Genomic DNA, 14,219 nt, shown 5'->3' on the forward strand with positions numbered 1-14,219 from the left:
TTTCTTAGCAAAAAAAGGAAAATCTCACTTGGTTCTCAGCGAAAATCAGTGATAAAGAACAAGAAACAGTACCCAAAAAATACATGTATGGGTCTGTAATCAGAAATATTGGCCAGTTTGTTGGCTTGTTTTGATGCCTGGTTTTCAATCTGTACCTGTATGGCATTTAATCTGTTGGATGAAATATTATAAAATCCAGTAAGAATGAAAAAAGTTTTGGCAAAAGATTGATACATGAGTTTTTCTTTCCCCTGCTTTGACTGGGAGCACAGCCAAGTCTAGAGTTACAAAACACATGAATAGTAGGTAAAAGGAGACTTACCTTTCTGATGGACGTCTTAGAAAAAGATAAGAGCAAAAGCTCTTGTGTTTTACTTTCTGGCATGCAGACTGTTATTTCCTTTAGTTTAAATTACAAAAATTTCAAAGAACAAAACATATTTCTTGTATTCTGAGATGAGTATCATAGACTGATAGAATGGTTTGGATTGGAAGGGAGCTTAAAGATCATCTAGTTTGACCCCTACTGTCATGGGCAGGGAACCTTCCACTAGACCAGATTGTTGTCCAACCTGGCACACTTCCAGGGCTGGAACTGTCATTATGTGGAACAAATGTTAGTTCTAGCATTTTCTAGTTTCCAGCCTCAACATTTATTGTGCTCTCCACACTCTAAGAGCCATCTGAAGATTCATCTATGCTACGATTTATCTATATGATTTAAGATTTATCTATGCTCTTCTTCTGTGTTATGGTTTATAATTACCAAATAGTAGCTACAGTTCATTAGGTTTATTTTATGAAAAAATAATGATTCCATATTATTGTTTATTAAAATTAGAAAACGTATCTAAAATAGTAGGTAAATGAAACATGTGAGCTGGGGATTTCTTTCATTTCTTGTTTTGGACTTAACTTTTCTTCTTTTTTCTTCAGGCTGCGTTGGGGATAGCAAACCTCATTCTTATGGCAATGGAAAAAGAAGGGCTATCCAAAGATGCAGCTATCAAAAGAATTTGGTTGGTTGACTCGAAGGGATTAGTTGTAAAGGTAATACAATTTTGTCATTACTTTAAATATCACGACACTTACTTGCATTCTGTAGATAAAGACAAGGACATATTCTTTGTGAAAGCAACTGCAAAAATATCTCTCTTGGGATAGTGAGTTGTTTTTCTTTTCTTAAGTTTATTAGATTAATGACAGACTGGCCAGTGGGATGATTATGCTTGGAGTTCCTGTTCTGTTTCTATTAGAGATGAGCACATAATGAAGAAAATTTTTCAGCAGTTCATTAAAAAACGTGTAAGAAAAGAAATGTCCAACTTCAGGGTTTAATATTTCCCATCTAAATGCGACTACTATTTGTTAGCACAGTCTTGGACAAAGATGTAAAGGCACATTACTAGGATAGCAAGCAAGTCATCCTTCTGCAAGAACTGAGATGCATTGCAACAAAAAGCTGCTCTGCCCAGTGATACAGCTCATGTTGCAGATGTTGTGGTCTGCAGTGCTATCAACACTGGTCAGAATTTGAAGCTGCTGAGAGACTTCATCAGTCACCCTTACCTCATTCCTTCCATGTGCCAAAATAAAGAAACATATGAATTCCATGTGCCAGAATAAAGAAACTGGTGTGTTTTAAAAGGTGGTTATGTATTTAATAGTTTGTGAACTACTTAAATGAAATAGATGAGAGGCCAGTTGCCTTTGCTTTTTCACCTTGCTGGTTGGTTTGAAGTATTTGTGGTCATCCTTGTTGGTACCACACTTCACAGTGTTCTTTGGCTGTCTGACATTAAAGGTCTTTTGTGGTTCACACAGCTGTGCATCAGGAGGATGCATTCTGCAGGCAGTGTCTGCTGGCTTATTGAACAGCATCACAGCACCTTTAACTCATAGTGTTAAAGGGAAAATAGTGCAATCATAGACATCAAGATGGGCAAATAATACCAAGGTCATCTTGGTCATCCCTTGCCAGAAGGCACAAAGGTAGCCTGATCAGGTACAGAGGAATGCAGGTAGCTAGGACACAGATTTTTTTTTCCTCTGGTGCTTTTTTTGTTTGTTTAATGTGTATTTTTAATCCTTTTGGTTTTCATCTAATAATTTTGAAGTGATTTTATCTCCAAACATAAATGACTGAAGGCTTGTGTATTATCTGTGGCTGCAGAAACCTTGAGGTTGCCTAAGAGTAATTGGTTGCACCATTTCTTTCACCATAGAAACTGGGCATATCAAATTATACTATTGAATTAAAATCACCTCCTGGTGATTGAGGAAACAAACAGGGGCAGAAGTGTAGGAGGTTTACAGCCCTGAAGCAGTAAAAGAGGTCTCTGCTGCGTGTCCATCCAGCCAAGGAGGCTAACCAGCCTTTCTACTTTCTTCTCGCTCCCTGTTTCTTGTCCCAGTCTCTTCACACCTCTCACTGCTAATTTGCCAGTCAGCTGAGAATCTGGGCTGTTGCTCTTGGTAAGCAGAGACTCATTCCTTTCATAGGTTCTAAATTTTTAGTGACTCGGTGACTGCATTCTTTCCTCACCACCTTTGAGCTTCTGCACTCTCAAGCAGAGCCAAAACCAATCAGCGTTTCACACAGCCTCGATGTTCCTTTCCTCTGCTTATTCTTCTTGGTGGAGCTTTAATTTGGGTTTTGTCCAAAAAGCAATCCACTGAATTTCATGTCCTGCCTGGAGTGTATTTGTGAACTGTTTGTGATCGCCAGACATAACAGCTGTCTGAGGTAGATTAGGGCTGAATTTGTGGCCAGATGTTGATGCAAGCAGCAGGAACCGACGGTGCATATTTCAGGTCATTGCTTGTGTTCCTGGAAGACCTGGCAGCACCAGTTTTCCCATCTGGCTGTCCTGAGGGGCTGGAGAATGGGTGGGGGCTTGCTGCTGTGTTGTGTTTGAGGGACATCTGTCAGTGCAAGGCCTGGGCCGACATAAGGAAACATGTCCTTGGTATAGGGCTCTGCAAGTCCTCTCTTGGCTTTCTTCTGCAGCAAAATGTTCCCCCACTGAAAAGTTAAAAAAAAATGGGCAAAATACTCTCCCTGCAAAGAAAGAAAATACAATGTAAGCCTCAAGAGGCTTGAGATTTAACTGCTGGGAAGCTATATATACAGTGAGTAAATAATTAAACTATTCCGGGTACCTTTTTCTGGCCTGATAGAGAATGCTGTGATTTAGGTCCACTTAGGAAATTAATTTTGGCTTTAGCTGATTGCAAAAAAATGCTACAAGGCTTCTTGAAGAACTTTCCAAACTTGTAGAAATAAGATAGGAGAAATAAAGTGAGGAAGATTTATGAGAACAAAATCAGAACTCTATTATTACAAACCCTTTCATTATTGCAAAGGTAAGAATTACCAAAATCAGAGCCTAGATCACCAGTTAATCAAATTTTGTATAAACTATGCTGACACATATTTTTTAATATTAAAGACGTGTATCAATGGAAACCTGATAAGAGTCCCTTAAAATTTGCCTCACTGAAACCTGCTTGATCAAGAGAATTCTATGTGAAGCAGGGAGACCTTTTAAGTACTAGAAATATTCTGATCAGTTCCTTTAGCAGTATAAGAAATAACAGAATTGCTGAAGACTCAGCAGTTACTTTGTCCAACTAAACTAATTTTTACATCATTTATATTCTGTGCTGGCCTTTGATCATTAATTTTGCAGTGTGTTATTACAGATTTAAATATTGTTTCTCCTTTCATCTACTTTCTGTAGAATTTCAACCAGTTATAAGAAAAATAACCTGGGAACTGTTGTTGACCTGGCTGCAGTTTCCACCTTTTGCTTCTTTCCTCACCCTTGAAAGCTGCCACGAAGGCACTTATCAGGCTTTTGTTGCTGAATTTTTCCTTTGTGGCTTTTTAATTTTAGTTCAAGTGCAGCTGTGTTTTCATTCTCCTGTTAATTTTATTTTCCCCCCATGGGAACCATCTGTTTTCATTAAACCAAGCCTGATGACCAACTTTTCTGCTATGCTGTGGTAAAAGAGCTGGTGATAGAGCTGTGTTTGTTATACTGTCCATAGTTGTGTTCTGTAATTCCTCCTAGAGAATTTACAGTGTTGTAGATACCAGTTGGGGGTTGTTGTTTGGTCTTTTAAAGTTTGTTCAGAATGCTTTCACTTTTTGAAGCTGTTTTCGAAAGGTGAGTGAGGAAGTTTTGTACATCGTATACTTAAAATTGTGTGACTTTTTCAAACGTACTGTCTTAAGTATCCCAGTGCATTCAAATGGAAATTTTAATGCTTAATTAAGAGACACTGTAAGTTGGTTTTGCACTCTTGTGTACTTGAAGATTATACATAATCAGTTGGGACTCATCTTTAGTTCTGAATTTCTGAATTATCACACAATCACAGTCTGTCTGATAAATATATATTTACCTATATAAAGTGGGTAATGTCTCCCACATTCCATTCCCCTATTCTCAGTGTTCCCTTATTTTTCTTTCTGTTAATTCCACAGGTTACATAAATATGTGATGTGTGGTGAACATATTTTGGGTCTCCTTTAAAGCTGCCACAGTGTCATGTGTAACTGTATTAGTAGCCAAGTCTTAGTCCATGACAGTAAATTCTTTTGTGTCAACTGGTTGAGGAAAGGCAGAATATGAGAATGTTGGGATATTCATGAGGTTCACCATTGTCTGAGCATTTCAATAATGTGCTACAAAGGCTTTTTATTGCTTTTTGTTTTGTTTTCTAAGGCAGTGCCAAGAACAGGGTAGGGTGATAGGCAAGAGGGTTCTTGGAACTTCCTAGGAATATGATACAGTTAATAAGGCATTTTTAATATTTAAATGGACTTAGTAGAAACTTCCCCCCACCTCTGCCAAGGATGGCTGCTCCTGTGCTGCCAAACATGCTTCTCTTGCAGTGAAGTTTTTCTATAATTTGCAAGGCATTTTTGTACACCACATACTCTCTAGTGCACAAAAGTTGTTCCTTTGCAGAGGGATGAATGTCACCCTTAATTTTAAAGAGTAAGTCACCATGGAGAAATGTTTCTTTGGACAGTTTTGCACTCTATTCTTTCTAGTTCAGCACAGTAACATTTGTGTCTAGTTGAATGATTTGTATTCTAAATATCCATTGGATGTGTGATCTTAAACCCTACATGACAAGCACAAGAATATTCACTGAAGTCTGATGGCTGAAGGCCTCAGAATATTGATCTTCTATATCAGAGGAAGACTGAAACAGATCCCAAAAATTTAACAATTTTTATGGTCCTGATTAATTATAATAGAGGTAACCAAGTAAACTGGTAGATAATCACATAAAAGGATTTCATTTTGCATCCTCTTTCCCCCATTTCATTATTTCTGGCAATTTTATTTGCAAAAGATTCTCACAACCAATTAACTGGCATTGGATATGACCCTGATTAAAGTTCATGGTTTGGTCAAAGCTGGGTACATACTTGGTTCAGTCTTTGCTTAGAGAATGATGGAAGAGAAAGGGAGACATTTGGAATAATACCAGAATTTCAGTGCCAGACTCATATAACAAGTGAAAGAATTTTCAGAGCTCCCAATGAAATATCATAACATTGAACTGAATCCCATCCAGACTGTCTGTTACTGATTTAAAAAAAAAATTATCAGTAATCATTCTTTTAAAAAGTTTCAATTTCAATACTAGATGAATTTGATAATGTTTTTAACTTTTATAAACCACTGTCTGCCAGTTCTGCTAGCTTTTAATTATTTCTAGCTTTCTTTTTATCAACAGTCAATTATTCTGACACTTCTGTTCTTGATAAGTTCTTTTATGGCTGACTGCAACTGGCTGGGACTCTTTCAGCCAAAAAAATCATTTACATTTTAGCAAAGATGCAATGCCTTGAGTATCTCCAAGGAGCCACAATCACTCAAAGCAGTTTCTGCCTTATTTTACTCATGTACCATCCCAGCAAAGCAATCCTTGTTTGCTTCCTCAGTTTTTCTGATGCCTGGGGAATTAATCTGTGCACTTAAATCTCGCATTCGTCATGTTCTATATCAAGTACAAGTTTTGCAAAAAGGAAACATTAATTTCTCTCTGAATGCTCGTGGCATTACTCCTGCTCAGTGAGTAATACATGAAAACAAGTGAGGACAAGGCAAAAGGGTGATTGGTGGGGTGTTTCTCTAAAAGAGACACCACCAAAGCCTGTTGCCCTTGTTGGCACGTAACTCTTTGACTCCGTGTGCATTACATGTACTGGTGAGATGAGGACCTAATTTTAGCAGTTTATTATTTCTTTTGCTCATGCTCTGTTACTGAAAATAATTATTGATTTGCTCCATTTTCTGCTTTTCTGTGGATTTGTGATTTGCTCTGGTTCTCAGATCTTATCTTCTTGAAATAAATGTCTTTATAAATTTTCTCCTGCCTGTTAACCGATTAACCATGTGTGCTTACTTACATGGAAAGGATACTTTATAAATTTTATAGGACTAAAACAGCCCTACTTTTCTAACAATGAGTTTTAACATCAACACCAGAATTGTGTTTCTTAACCATAATTGTATGTTGTACTGCCAACTGTTGTGACGTTGTCTCCTCAAAATCTTGTGTCTTTTTCACACAATTGGCAACAAACTGTTTATTAGTTGTGTGCCCAAGTTGCCTGGTTTAGTTTTAATGTATTTTCTTCACCTTTAGGTGTTAGAGGATGGGCCTGACCAGGAGGCACTGTCACTTTATAGAATCTCAGTATGGGGTTTTGGGAGGACTTGCATGTATTTGTTTTTGGTTCCTAAATGAGGTGGCACAGGGTGCCTGTCACCTGCAGGTCCTTGGACTTCAATCAACCCCTGCCCAGTGAGTCAATATCCATGCCTCCACCCTTTTTATTTTGCATTTTTTGACTTGTACCTGCTGCTGTCCTGCAGTTCTGGCTGTGGCAGTCTGGCCTGTCCCCTCTCAGCCCACTCTCTGTGCCCCTCCTGTGCCATCCCTTTCATGATTCTGGGGCCTCCCCATGAAGGTCTCTCTGCCTGGAGTTCTCAACAGCCTTTAGACCAGGGATTTACTTGTGATGAAACAGATAAAAAAGCCACATAGAGACCATCTCCCAAAAGGGAGGTGCTTTACTACCTTCTCCTATGACTCCTAACTACATTTTTTTTTCACAATTGCTTTTTTGTTTGTTTGTATTTAAACTCTGCAGCAGGGAATTCACAGGAAAAATGCAAGTGAAACCAAAACATTTAAAACATTTGGAGTTGGAAATACTCAAGTTACTAATGGACTGCTTTGCTTCCTGGTCTACAGTTCTCATGTCTTTTGTGGTTCTCATGTCTTCAGTATTTAAGAACCTCAAATTATTTTACGAATTTATCTGTGTACTGATCTCTGAGGTCTTGTTTAAATAAGCCACAGTTGACACAGTGAAACGGAGGCAAGTGTTTATATAAATAGATTTGTGCTGCCCTGGTTGTGAGACGGGCCGAGAGCCAGCAGTGCCTCGAATGTGGGACGGCGCAGTCGTCAGAGGGCTCTGCTCTGCTCCTTCACAGCTGCCTCCCAGCTGATGGTGAGAGCAGCTCTGGGCAGCTCACAGCCCTGCCCAGCACTGATGGTGAGAGCAGCTCTGGGCAGCTTGCAGCCCTGCCTGGCACTGATGGTGAGAGCAGCTCTGGGCAGCTCACAGCCCTGCCCAGCACTGATGGCAGGGGCAGCTCTGGGCAGCTCGCAGCCCTGCCCAGCACTGATGGTGAGAGCAGCTCTGGGCAGCTTGCAGCTCTGCCCAGCACTGATGGTGAGAGCAGCTCTGGGCAGCTCGCAGCCCTGCCCGGCACTGATGGCAGGGGCAGCTCTGGGCAGCTCGCAGCCCTGCCCGGCACTGATGGCAGGGGCAGCTCTGGGCAGCTCGCAGCCCTGCCCAGCACTGATGGTGAGAGCAGCTCTGAGCAGCTTGCAGCCCTGCCTGGCACTGATGGCAGGGGCAGCTCTGGGCAGCTCGCAGCCCTGCCCAGCACTGATGGCAGGGGCAGCTCTGGGCACCTTGCAGCCCTGCCCAGCACTGATGGCAGGGGCAGCTCGCAGCCCTGCCCAGCACTGATGGTGAGAGCAGCTCTGGGCACCTTGCAGCCCTGCCTGGCACTGATGGCAGGGGCAGCTCTCAGCCCTGCCTCTCTGGCCTGGCGGGCACAGAGCTGCTCTGCTCCGCAGCCCCGGCTCCTGCGGCAGAACCAGCTCTGACAGGCCGTGCCATTAGGCTGCACATCGGTGGCATTTGTGAGGTTTGCCTCCCATTTTCTAATTTCCCATATAGATGTCTGCCGTGAAGTCTGGCCTCCTGTTTTTACAGCTGTTTTCTATGAAAATTCTCAGGGTTTTATTGATGGGTCATTTTTGTTTGTTATCTGAGCCTCAATTTGGCTATAATGTGATGATAAGAGTAACTTTCTGTGAAAACTGTGATGTACATTTGCTTGAAACCTGATCCCTGTTGATCAGACCCTTAAAGTAAAAACTTCAGAACCCTCCTGAAACTGCTCCCTATGAACTGTTTTCATTTTAAATCCAAAATACAAACAATTTCTTCATAGAACTATTCGCTACTGAGTCCTGTTACTTCCTTTTGCTCCTTGAATTGAAAGGTCCTGGTGTTCATGTGACTGTGTTTTGTAATAATAAAATACAGTACCAACCACTCTGACCCATTAAGGAGTAGAGATATTTTAGGATTGCCAACATCTTTCATACATAATGCCACAATCAGAGAATGCTGCCATTGTTTCTTTATCTCTGTACTTCATCTGTTGATTTAACACAGTCCACCTTTGTAATTCATTTGCTAATAAAGAATTTAGTTCATATTACTTTCCGTCTCAGATACCACAGTGACTTCTAATATATCTGTTTTCAGGCTGCTTTGTTCTCTTTTGTTCAAATACAAAATAACCCAAAGGTTTCTTGGTACAGAATGATACTCTGATAGACGCAATACTTTTCCATTAAAAAGTAATTTCTGGAATTTTGATTTTAAGTTTTTGGACTTAAGAATTATTAATCTTTGAGAGTGTTATTAATATTCTCAACCTTCAGTATTCTAGTGAAGTATATTGTGTAGTTTATTCATGCAGTCTGATTATCCATTAAAGATACTATGATTTTCTTCGTGGCACATTAGTTTTTAGTAGGGTTTTTTGTTGGCTGTTTTTATTTTCTGTTTGGTTTTTCTTTCCAATTCAAGCAAACTTATTAAAATGCCCCCAGAAAATTACTTATTCTAGAAAAGATAAGAAAAACATTATAAGATTATATAACATTTTAAATTATAAGGAAATAATCTAGGTGCTTTTTTATTTCTTGGGATGATGAATACATTTGGGAAATAAAAGCAAGAATATAAGACCTCTTTTTCTCACTTTGCCTTCCTCTTTCTATTGAAAGTGTTTGTGAGTTTGTGTCCTCCCCTCTAAATAGCTGCACAGGTATCACATTAAATCTCTTGGCTCATCTGTGGATTTCAGTGTGAAAGACTTTCTGTTTGGATTTGGGTAGTGTCCCTTGATGCAGGAGTGAGGCATGTATCTTTATGTACATCTACATATGCCATACATTATAGAAAACATAATTCATCTTAAGGCAGCTGATGCCTGGCCTGGAGGAGTCTTTGTTCAGCTATTCGAACAACAGTGCAATAACATCCTTTGGTAGCAGCTCCTGGAAAAAAGTCTGTCCAAAAATCTCTCCCTATGTGGTGAGCATTGAGGCGCTTCAGTGAAACAGTGAGACTGTACAGAGGTTTGGTGTACTGCAAAGGTCTCTAAACTGCTGGTTTTCCTGAGCCCTTTTCATTGACTGAATGAATTGTTAATGATGCTGAAAGAGCAAGACAGTGGACTTAGAAGACATATCTGAATGTGACTGAAGATGCTGTTTCTACTTAAAAGACTCAGAGCTTCATACACAGAACCCTCAGAGCCCATTGAAACTCTTCAAAATATTGTGTATATTACATTTTTCCTTTTTCCCATTAGGAGAAGAAAGGAAATACCAGTAAGCTCTGTGCCATGTTAGTGTTTTAGGATTATGGAGATGCAGGCAGACCAGAGCAATTTCTGATTTATGCTGCTTTGTGTTGATCCTTTACTGCTCATTTCCCAGCTGCCACAGTTCAAAAGCTGACTAAGCCAGGGCTGGAAATGGACATGTCAGGAGACGTGCTCTGTGCTTCTGGAAGATGTTTTAGTCAGAGCAGCTCAGCACTGACAGGTCCAGCCACTTCACACCACTCCACTGTCAGGAAGGAGACAAGACAGCAAACCACACAAATCCAGAATTAAGACATCTGCATTTTGGCTCCATCCTCTTCTTTCTGCTGGCTGACAAAAGCTCTGTGATTTCTTATTCCAGCTATAGGCATTCAGGGATGAATGTCTGGAAGCTTGTACCAAATGGATTGGCAGCCCCTTATTTTTAGGAAGATACACACAACTGAATTGTTTATTCCTTCTTGCTTGTCCTGTTGGCAGGGCACAAAGGAAAGCTAGTCATGGTCCTGCTGCTGCCTTTCTGCTTGGTGGAGAGCAGAACTTAAGAATTTATCACTTTGTGGAGAAAAAAATACTGTCTCAAGGACTGGCCTCTAAACTACTGAAGTTATGTAATCAACTAGCTGGTCTTGATATCTTGGATGTAGAGCTTAGGGAAGTGTTATGTAGCTCCTTTGGGATCACTGAATTAACAGTGAAGATACATTTCTGACACCTCTCCTATGAGGAAAGGCTGAGACACGGGATTGAGGACAGAAGGCCCCAGGAGACTTCTATTGGTTTTCCATTACCTAAAGGGGCCTGTAAGAAAGCTGGAAAGGGACTTCTTACAAGGGCAGGGACTAATAGGACAAGAGATTTCATCTTTAAATTGAAAGAGGGTCAATTCATATTAGAAATGATGAATAAATTTTTTTATAGTGAAGGTGGTGACACACTGGAACAGGTTGCCCAGAGAAATTGTGGATTCCCCATGCCTGGAAGTGTTCAAGGCTGGGTTGGATGGGGCTTTGAGCAACCTGGACTAGCAGAAGGTGTCTGTGCCTACAGCAGGCTGGGTGGAAGGAGATGATCTTTAAGGTCTCTTCCAACCCAAACCATTCTATGAGTCTCATTTATTTTAAAATATGGATACTAAAAAAACCAAAAAAACAACCCAACCATATAATTTCTTTTATAAGCATTTTCCAAGCAAAAATGTCTATGCACATAGCTGTTGTTATTTTTGCTAAGCCACATAATTTAATATTTCATTCTTAGTTAATATGCTGGAAAAATATTTACTTGGAGACATGATCTATGCTGACTAATGGGATCAAACTAATTCAGACCAAAGCTGAATAAATAAGTAAATTTAAAATTGGTTGGGTTTTTACTTGCATTGAGGTTTTTTGCTTGTTTGTTTGAGTATATTTTTTTTAGAATAGTAGAGTATCATGTGTGAAATTAAGAGCAGATAGAAATTAGGGTAAGGCAATCTGACCTGAGCTGACCCATCTGTCTAGCACTGGTCTCTCTACCTAGCAGCCTGAAAAACATTGCATCCTTACTGTTTGAGCACTCCTTTGTAGCCAATTAAATGAGAGCTCATTGTCAATGTCAGGGCTTTGAATCCCTGGTGTTTCATCAGTAAGTGTTTTAACACCTACTCAAAAGCCAGTCAGGTGTAAAACTGTATAAAAAAGAACGTCTGCTTCATGAAGGATTTTGGTTGTTTGTTTTGACTGAAATTGAAAATGAAAGAATAGCAAGATTTGTATCCGCTAAGGTGTCAGCCGGATCTCTTGGCTGACAGAAAAAATCTGTTACCTGCTGCAGAAAAAATCAAGGTGACCTTTCCTGAGCAATCTGTCCAGATTTGCAGATCCTGGAGGATCTGCATCCTGCCACTGCCTGAAGAGTGAGCTGGTCACAGCCCTTGCAGGTGATGTTTTTTTCTTGGTAGCTCAAGGCAGTCTCCTAGAAGTTGTGTTTTAAGGTCAGATGCAAAACTGGCCTCCTCAGCAGCAACAGGATGAACCATTAAGGAACCATCTCCAGAAGCAGCCTGGGACTGGATGGTGGCCTAGGGCACTCACTCCTGGCTCCCCAGCAAATCTGCCACCAAGCATTTAAATTCCAACCAATCAGCAGATTAGAATGAGAAGTGGCTTTTATTAAAGTATTTTGAGTTAATCCTAGCAACAAGCTCTTGGTCTGGAAGTCATAAACGTTGGGGTTTCTTCTTTGCTGACTAAAATGAAAGCTTCTTATTTTTCCCTTGAAAAAGTTAAGGAAAATTCCTGCTTTAAAATGAGATGTGTCTAAAGTGTGTGTGCAGACTGTGGGGACATCTGCTGGGATGCTGGGAAATGGCAGGATGCAAAATGCATACCGTGGTGGAATGATTCAGGCATGAACATGCCAAAAATGATTAATACTGCAGCATTCCCTCAGGGCTGACAATTCCACATTTTATCCACAAAGGAAATCAAGTGCCCTTATCTCAGTATTTCTGTGCTGATCACTCTAGGAGAACACTTAAGACCTGCATAAGCCCATCCAGACATCAAAATGTGTAGAGAAAAGAGAGATCTCTGGAAATGCCCTGTAATCATGGGTGAGCCAAAAGGAGCTGGCACGCTGTGGGGCAGAGCAGCTCAGTCAGCCCTGACCACATGTCAGCTCCCTGTGGCCCCCTTGGGATGGAAGCACTTTTCCCTGCAGATGGAAATGAGAAACAGCCTCTCCTTCTGCCCAGCCGCTCTGGCCGTGCTGAGCCAGGACCAGCAGAGGAGCTTTGGGGATGGGTCTGGCACGGCCACATGCTGCCACACTGCAGAACTGTGGTCTGAAGTGAAGCATCAGCTTTCTCAGTTTTGTTAGAAAAGCTAACTGGGGCTTATGTCTGATGGTGTATGCAGGCCTAAATTGAACCAAAATTTTCAAATTTATAGATTTTGGTGGAATCGTGGAATGAATTCTGTTCCAGTACTTCCATTTAGCCTTAATAATCTTGCTGAGATTAAGGAAACTTTCATTTTATCGGTTGTAAAAGGTGTGGCTGGGGAGATGATACATATCTGTTCTGGCTATTTGGTCAAAATTATATTCAGCATTCAATTTTCCTCATGTACTTCTGTGTTTATTCTGCATCTTTCTGTCTGAAATTGAAAGATGTTTGAAGGGCTGGAACCACCTTGTAGACTTGTGTTTGAAAAGTGCCTTTGCAGTGATATTTTCTGCAGGTTTGAGACTAAAACAAGGGGCAGCAGTGTGCTCATTTCAAACTTTTCTGCTGACATTTTCAGATGTCTGTGTACAGACAAAGCTCTGCCTATTTAGACAACTAACAGCATTTTCACAAACTCTGGCCCATTCTCACCCTGCACTCCACATTACACTGATTCAAACCCACTTTGCAGCCCAAGTCACTGTCAGTGATATTCTAAAGCCCTTTCTCCTGCATCTGTCATATTCTGTTTGGAAACCTTGTTGGGCATGGGTGGGTGGAAGTTTCCAGTAGAGATCAGGGCAAAAGTTTTTTCACAGCTGAGTCAATTTTACTAATGCAGAAACAGTGCACCAGACATCTGGTTGGAATTATTTTTATATTCCATCCTTAATAATGAATGAATTAAATATGAAAGATGTGAAGAAAAATGTAGGCTCCACTATAGTCTGAATACTCACACCATATAGTCTTCATACTTTCGGGCAAGAGCAAAGCTAAAGAAGCTAGGAGAAACTATTTTTATTTTGCTAAGTTACAAATCTCGTATAATTGCTCAATTAGATGTTAATACTGTGGTATTCTACAGCTCTTTTTGATTTAAAGTACAATTACTGAATTTATTGACTGCTTAGACAAGCAGTTTATTCTTAAATTATTCTAAGCATATTAGCTGTACACGGTGCAACTTCATTTGATATGATAGATGCAAAAATAGAAATGAAAATAGAATGTGTTAAACCAGATATATAAACAGGATATTAGGTTCCATTAAACTTAAAATGATTTTTCTTGTTGTTCTGTATTCAGGGCCGTGCCTCATTAACACATGAGAAACAGCGTTTTGCCCACGAACATCGTGAAATGAAAAATCTAGAAGATATTGTTAAAGATATAAAACCGTCCGTACTAATAGGTAATTTCTTTGACTTTAAGGCAATGACCTTCTTCTTTGTTAAAAAAAAAAGGGGGGGGGGGGGGATGTGGCT

General features: G+C 40.2%; 1 protein-coding gene across 2 annotated transcripts in view; it reads left to right on the top strand.

Annotated features, from left to right (window-relative positions):
• The window catches only part of ME1 (malic enzyme 1), a 154,925-nt gene that overhangs the window by 129,070 nt on the left and 11,636 nt on the right, over window positions 1-14,219 (top strand). For both annotated transcript variants that reach the window (XM_058020521.1, XM_058020522.1), the window contains exons 9-10: window positions 937-1,050; window positions 14,041-14,146. In XM_058020521.1, coding sequence (XP_057876504.1) covers window positions 937-1,050; window positions 14,041-14,146 — 220 coding nt within the window. The remainder of the gene's footprint in view (window positions 1-936; window positions 1,051-14,040; window positions 14,147-14,219) is intronic.

This window comes from Melospiza georgiana, chromosome 3 (genome assembly GCF_028018845.1).
Source record: "Melospiza georgiana isolate bMelGeo1 chromosome 3, bMelGeo1.pri, whole genome shotgun sequence".
In the NCBI taxonomy this organism is placed as follows: Eukaryota; Metazoa; Chordata; class Aves; order Passeriformes; family Passerellidae; genus Melospiza; species Melospiza georgiana.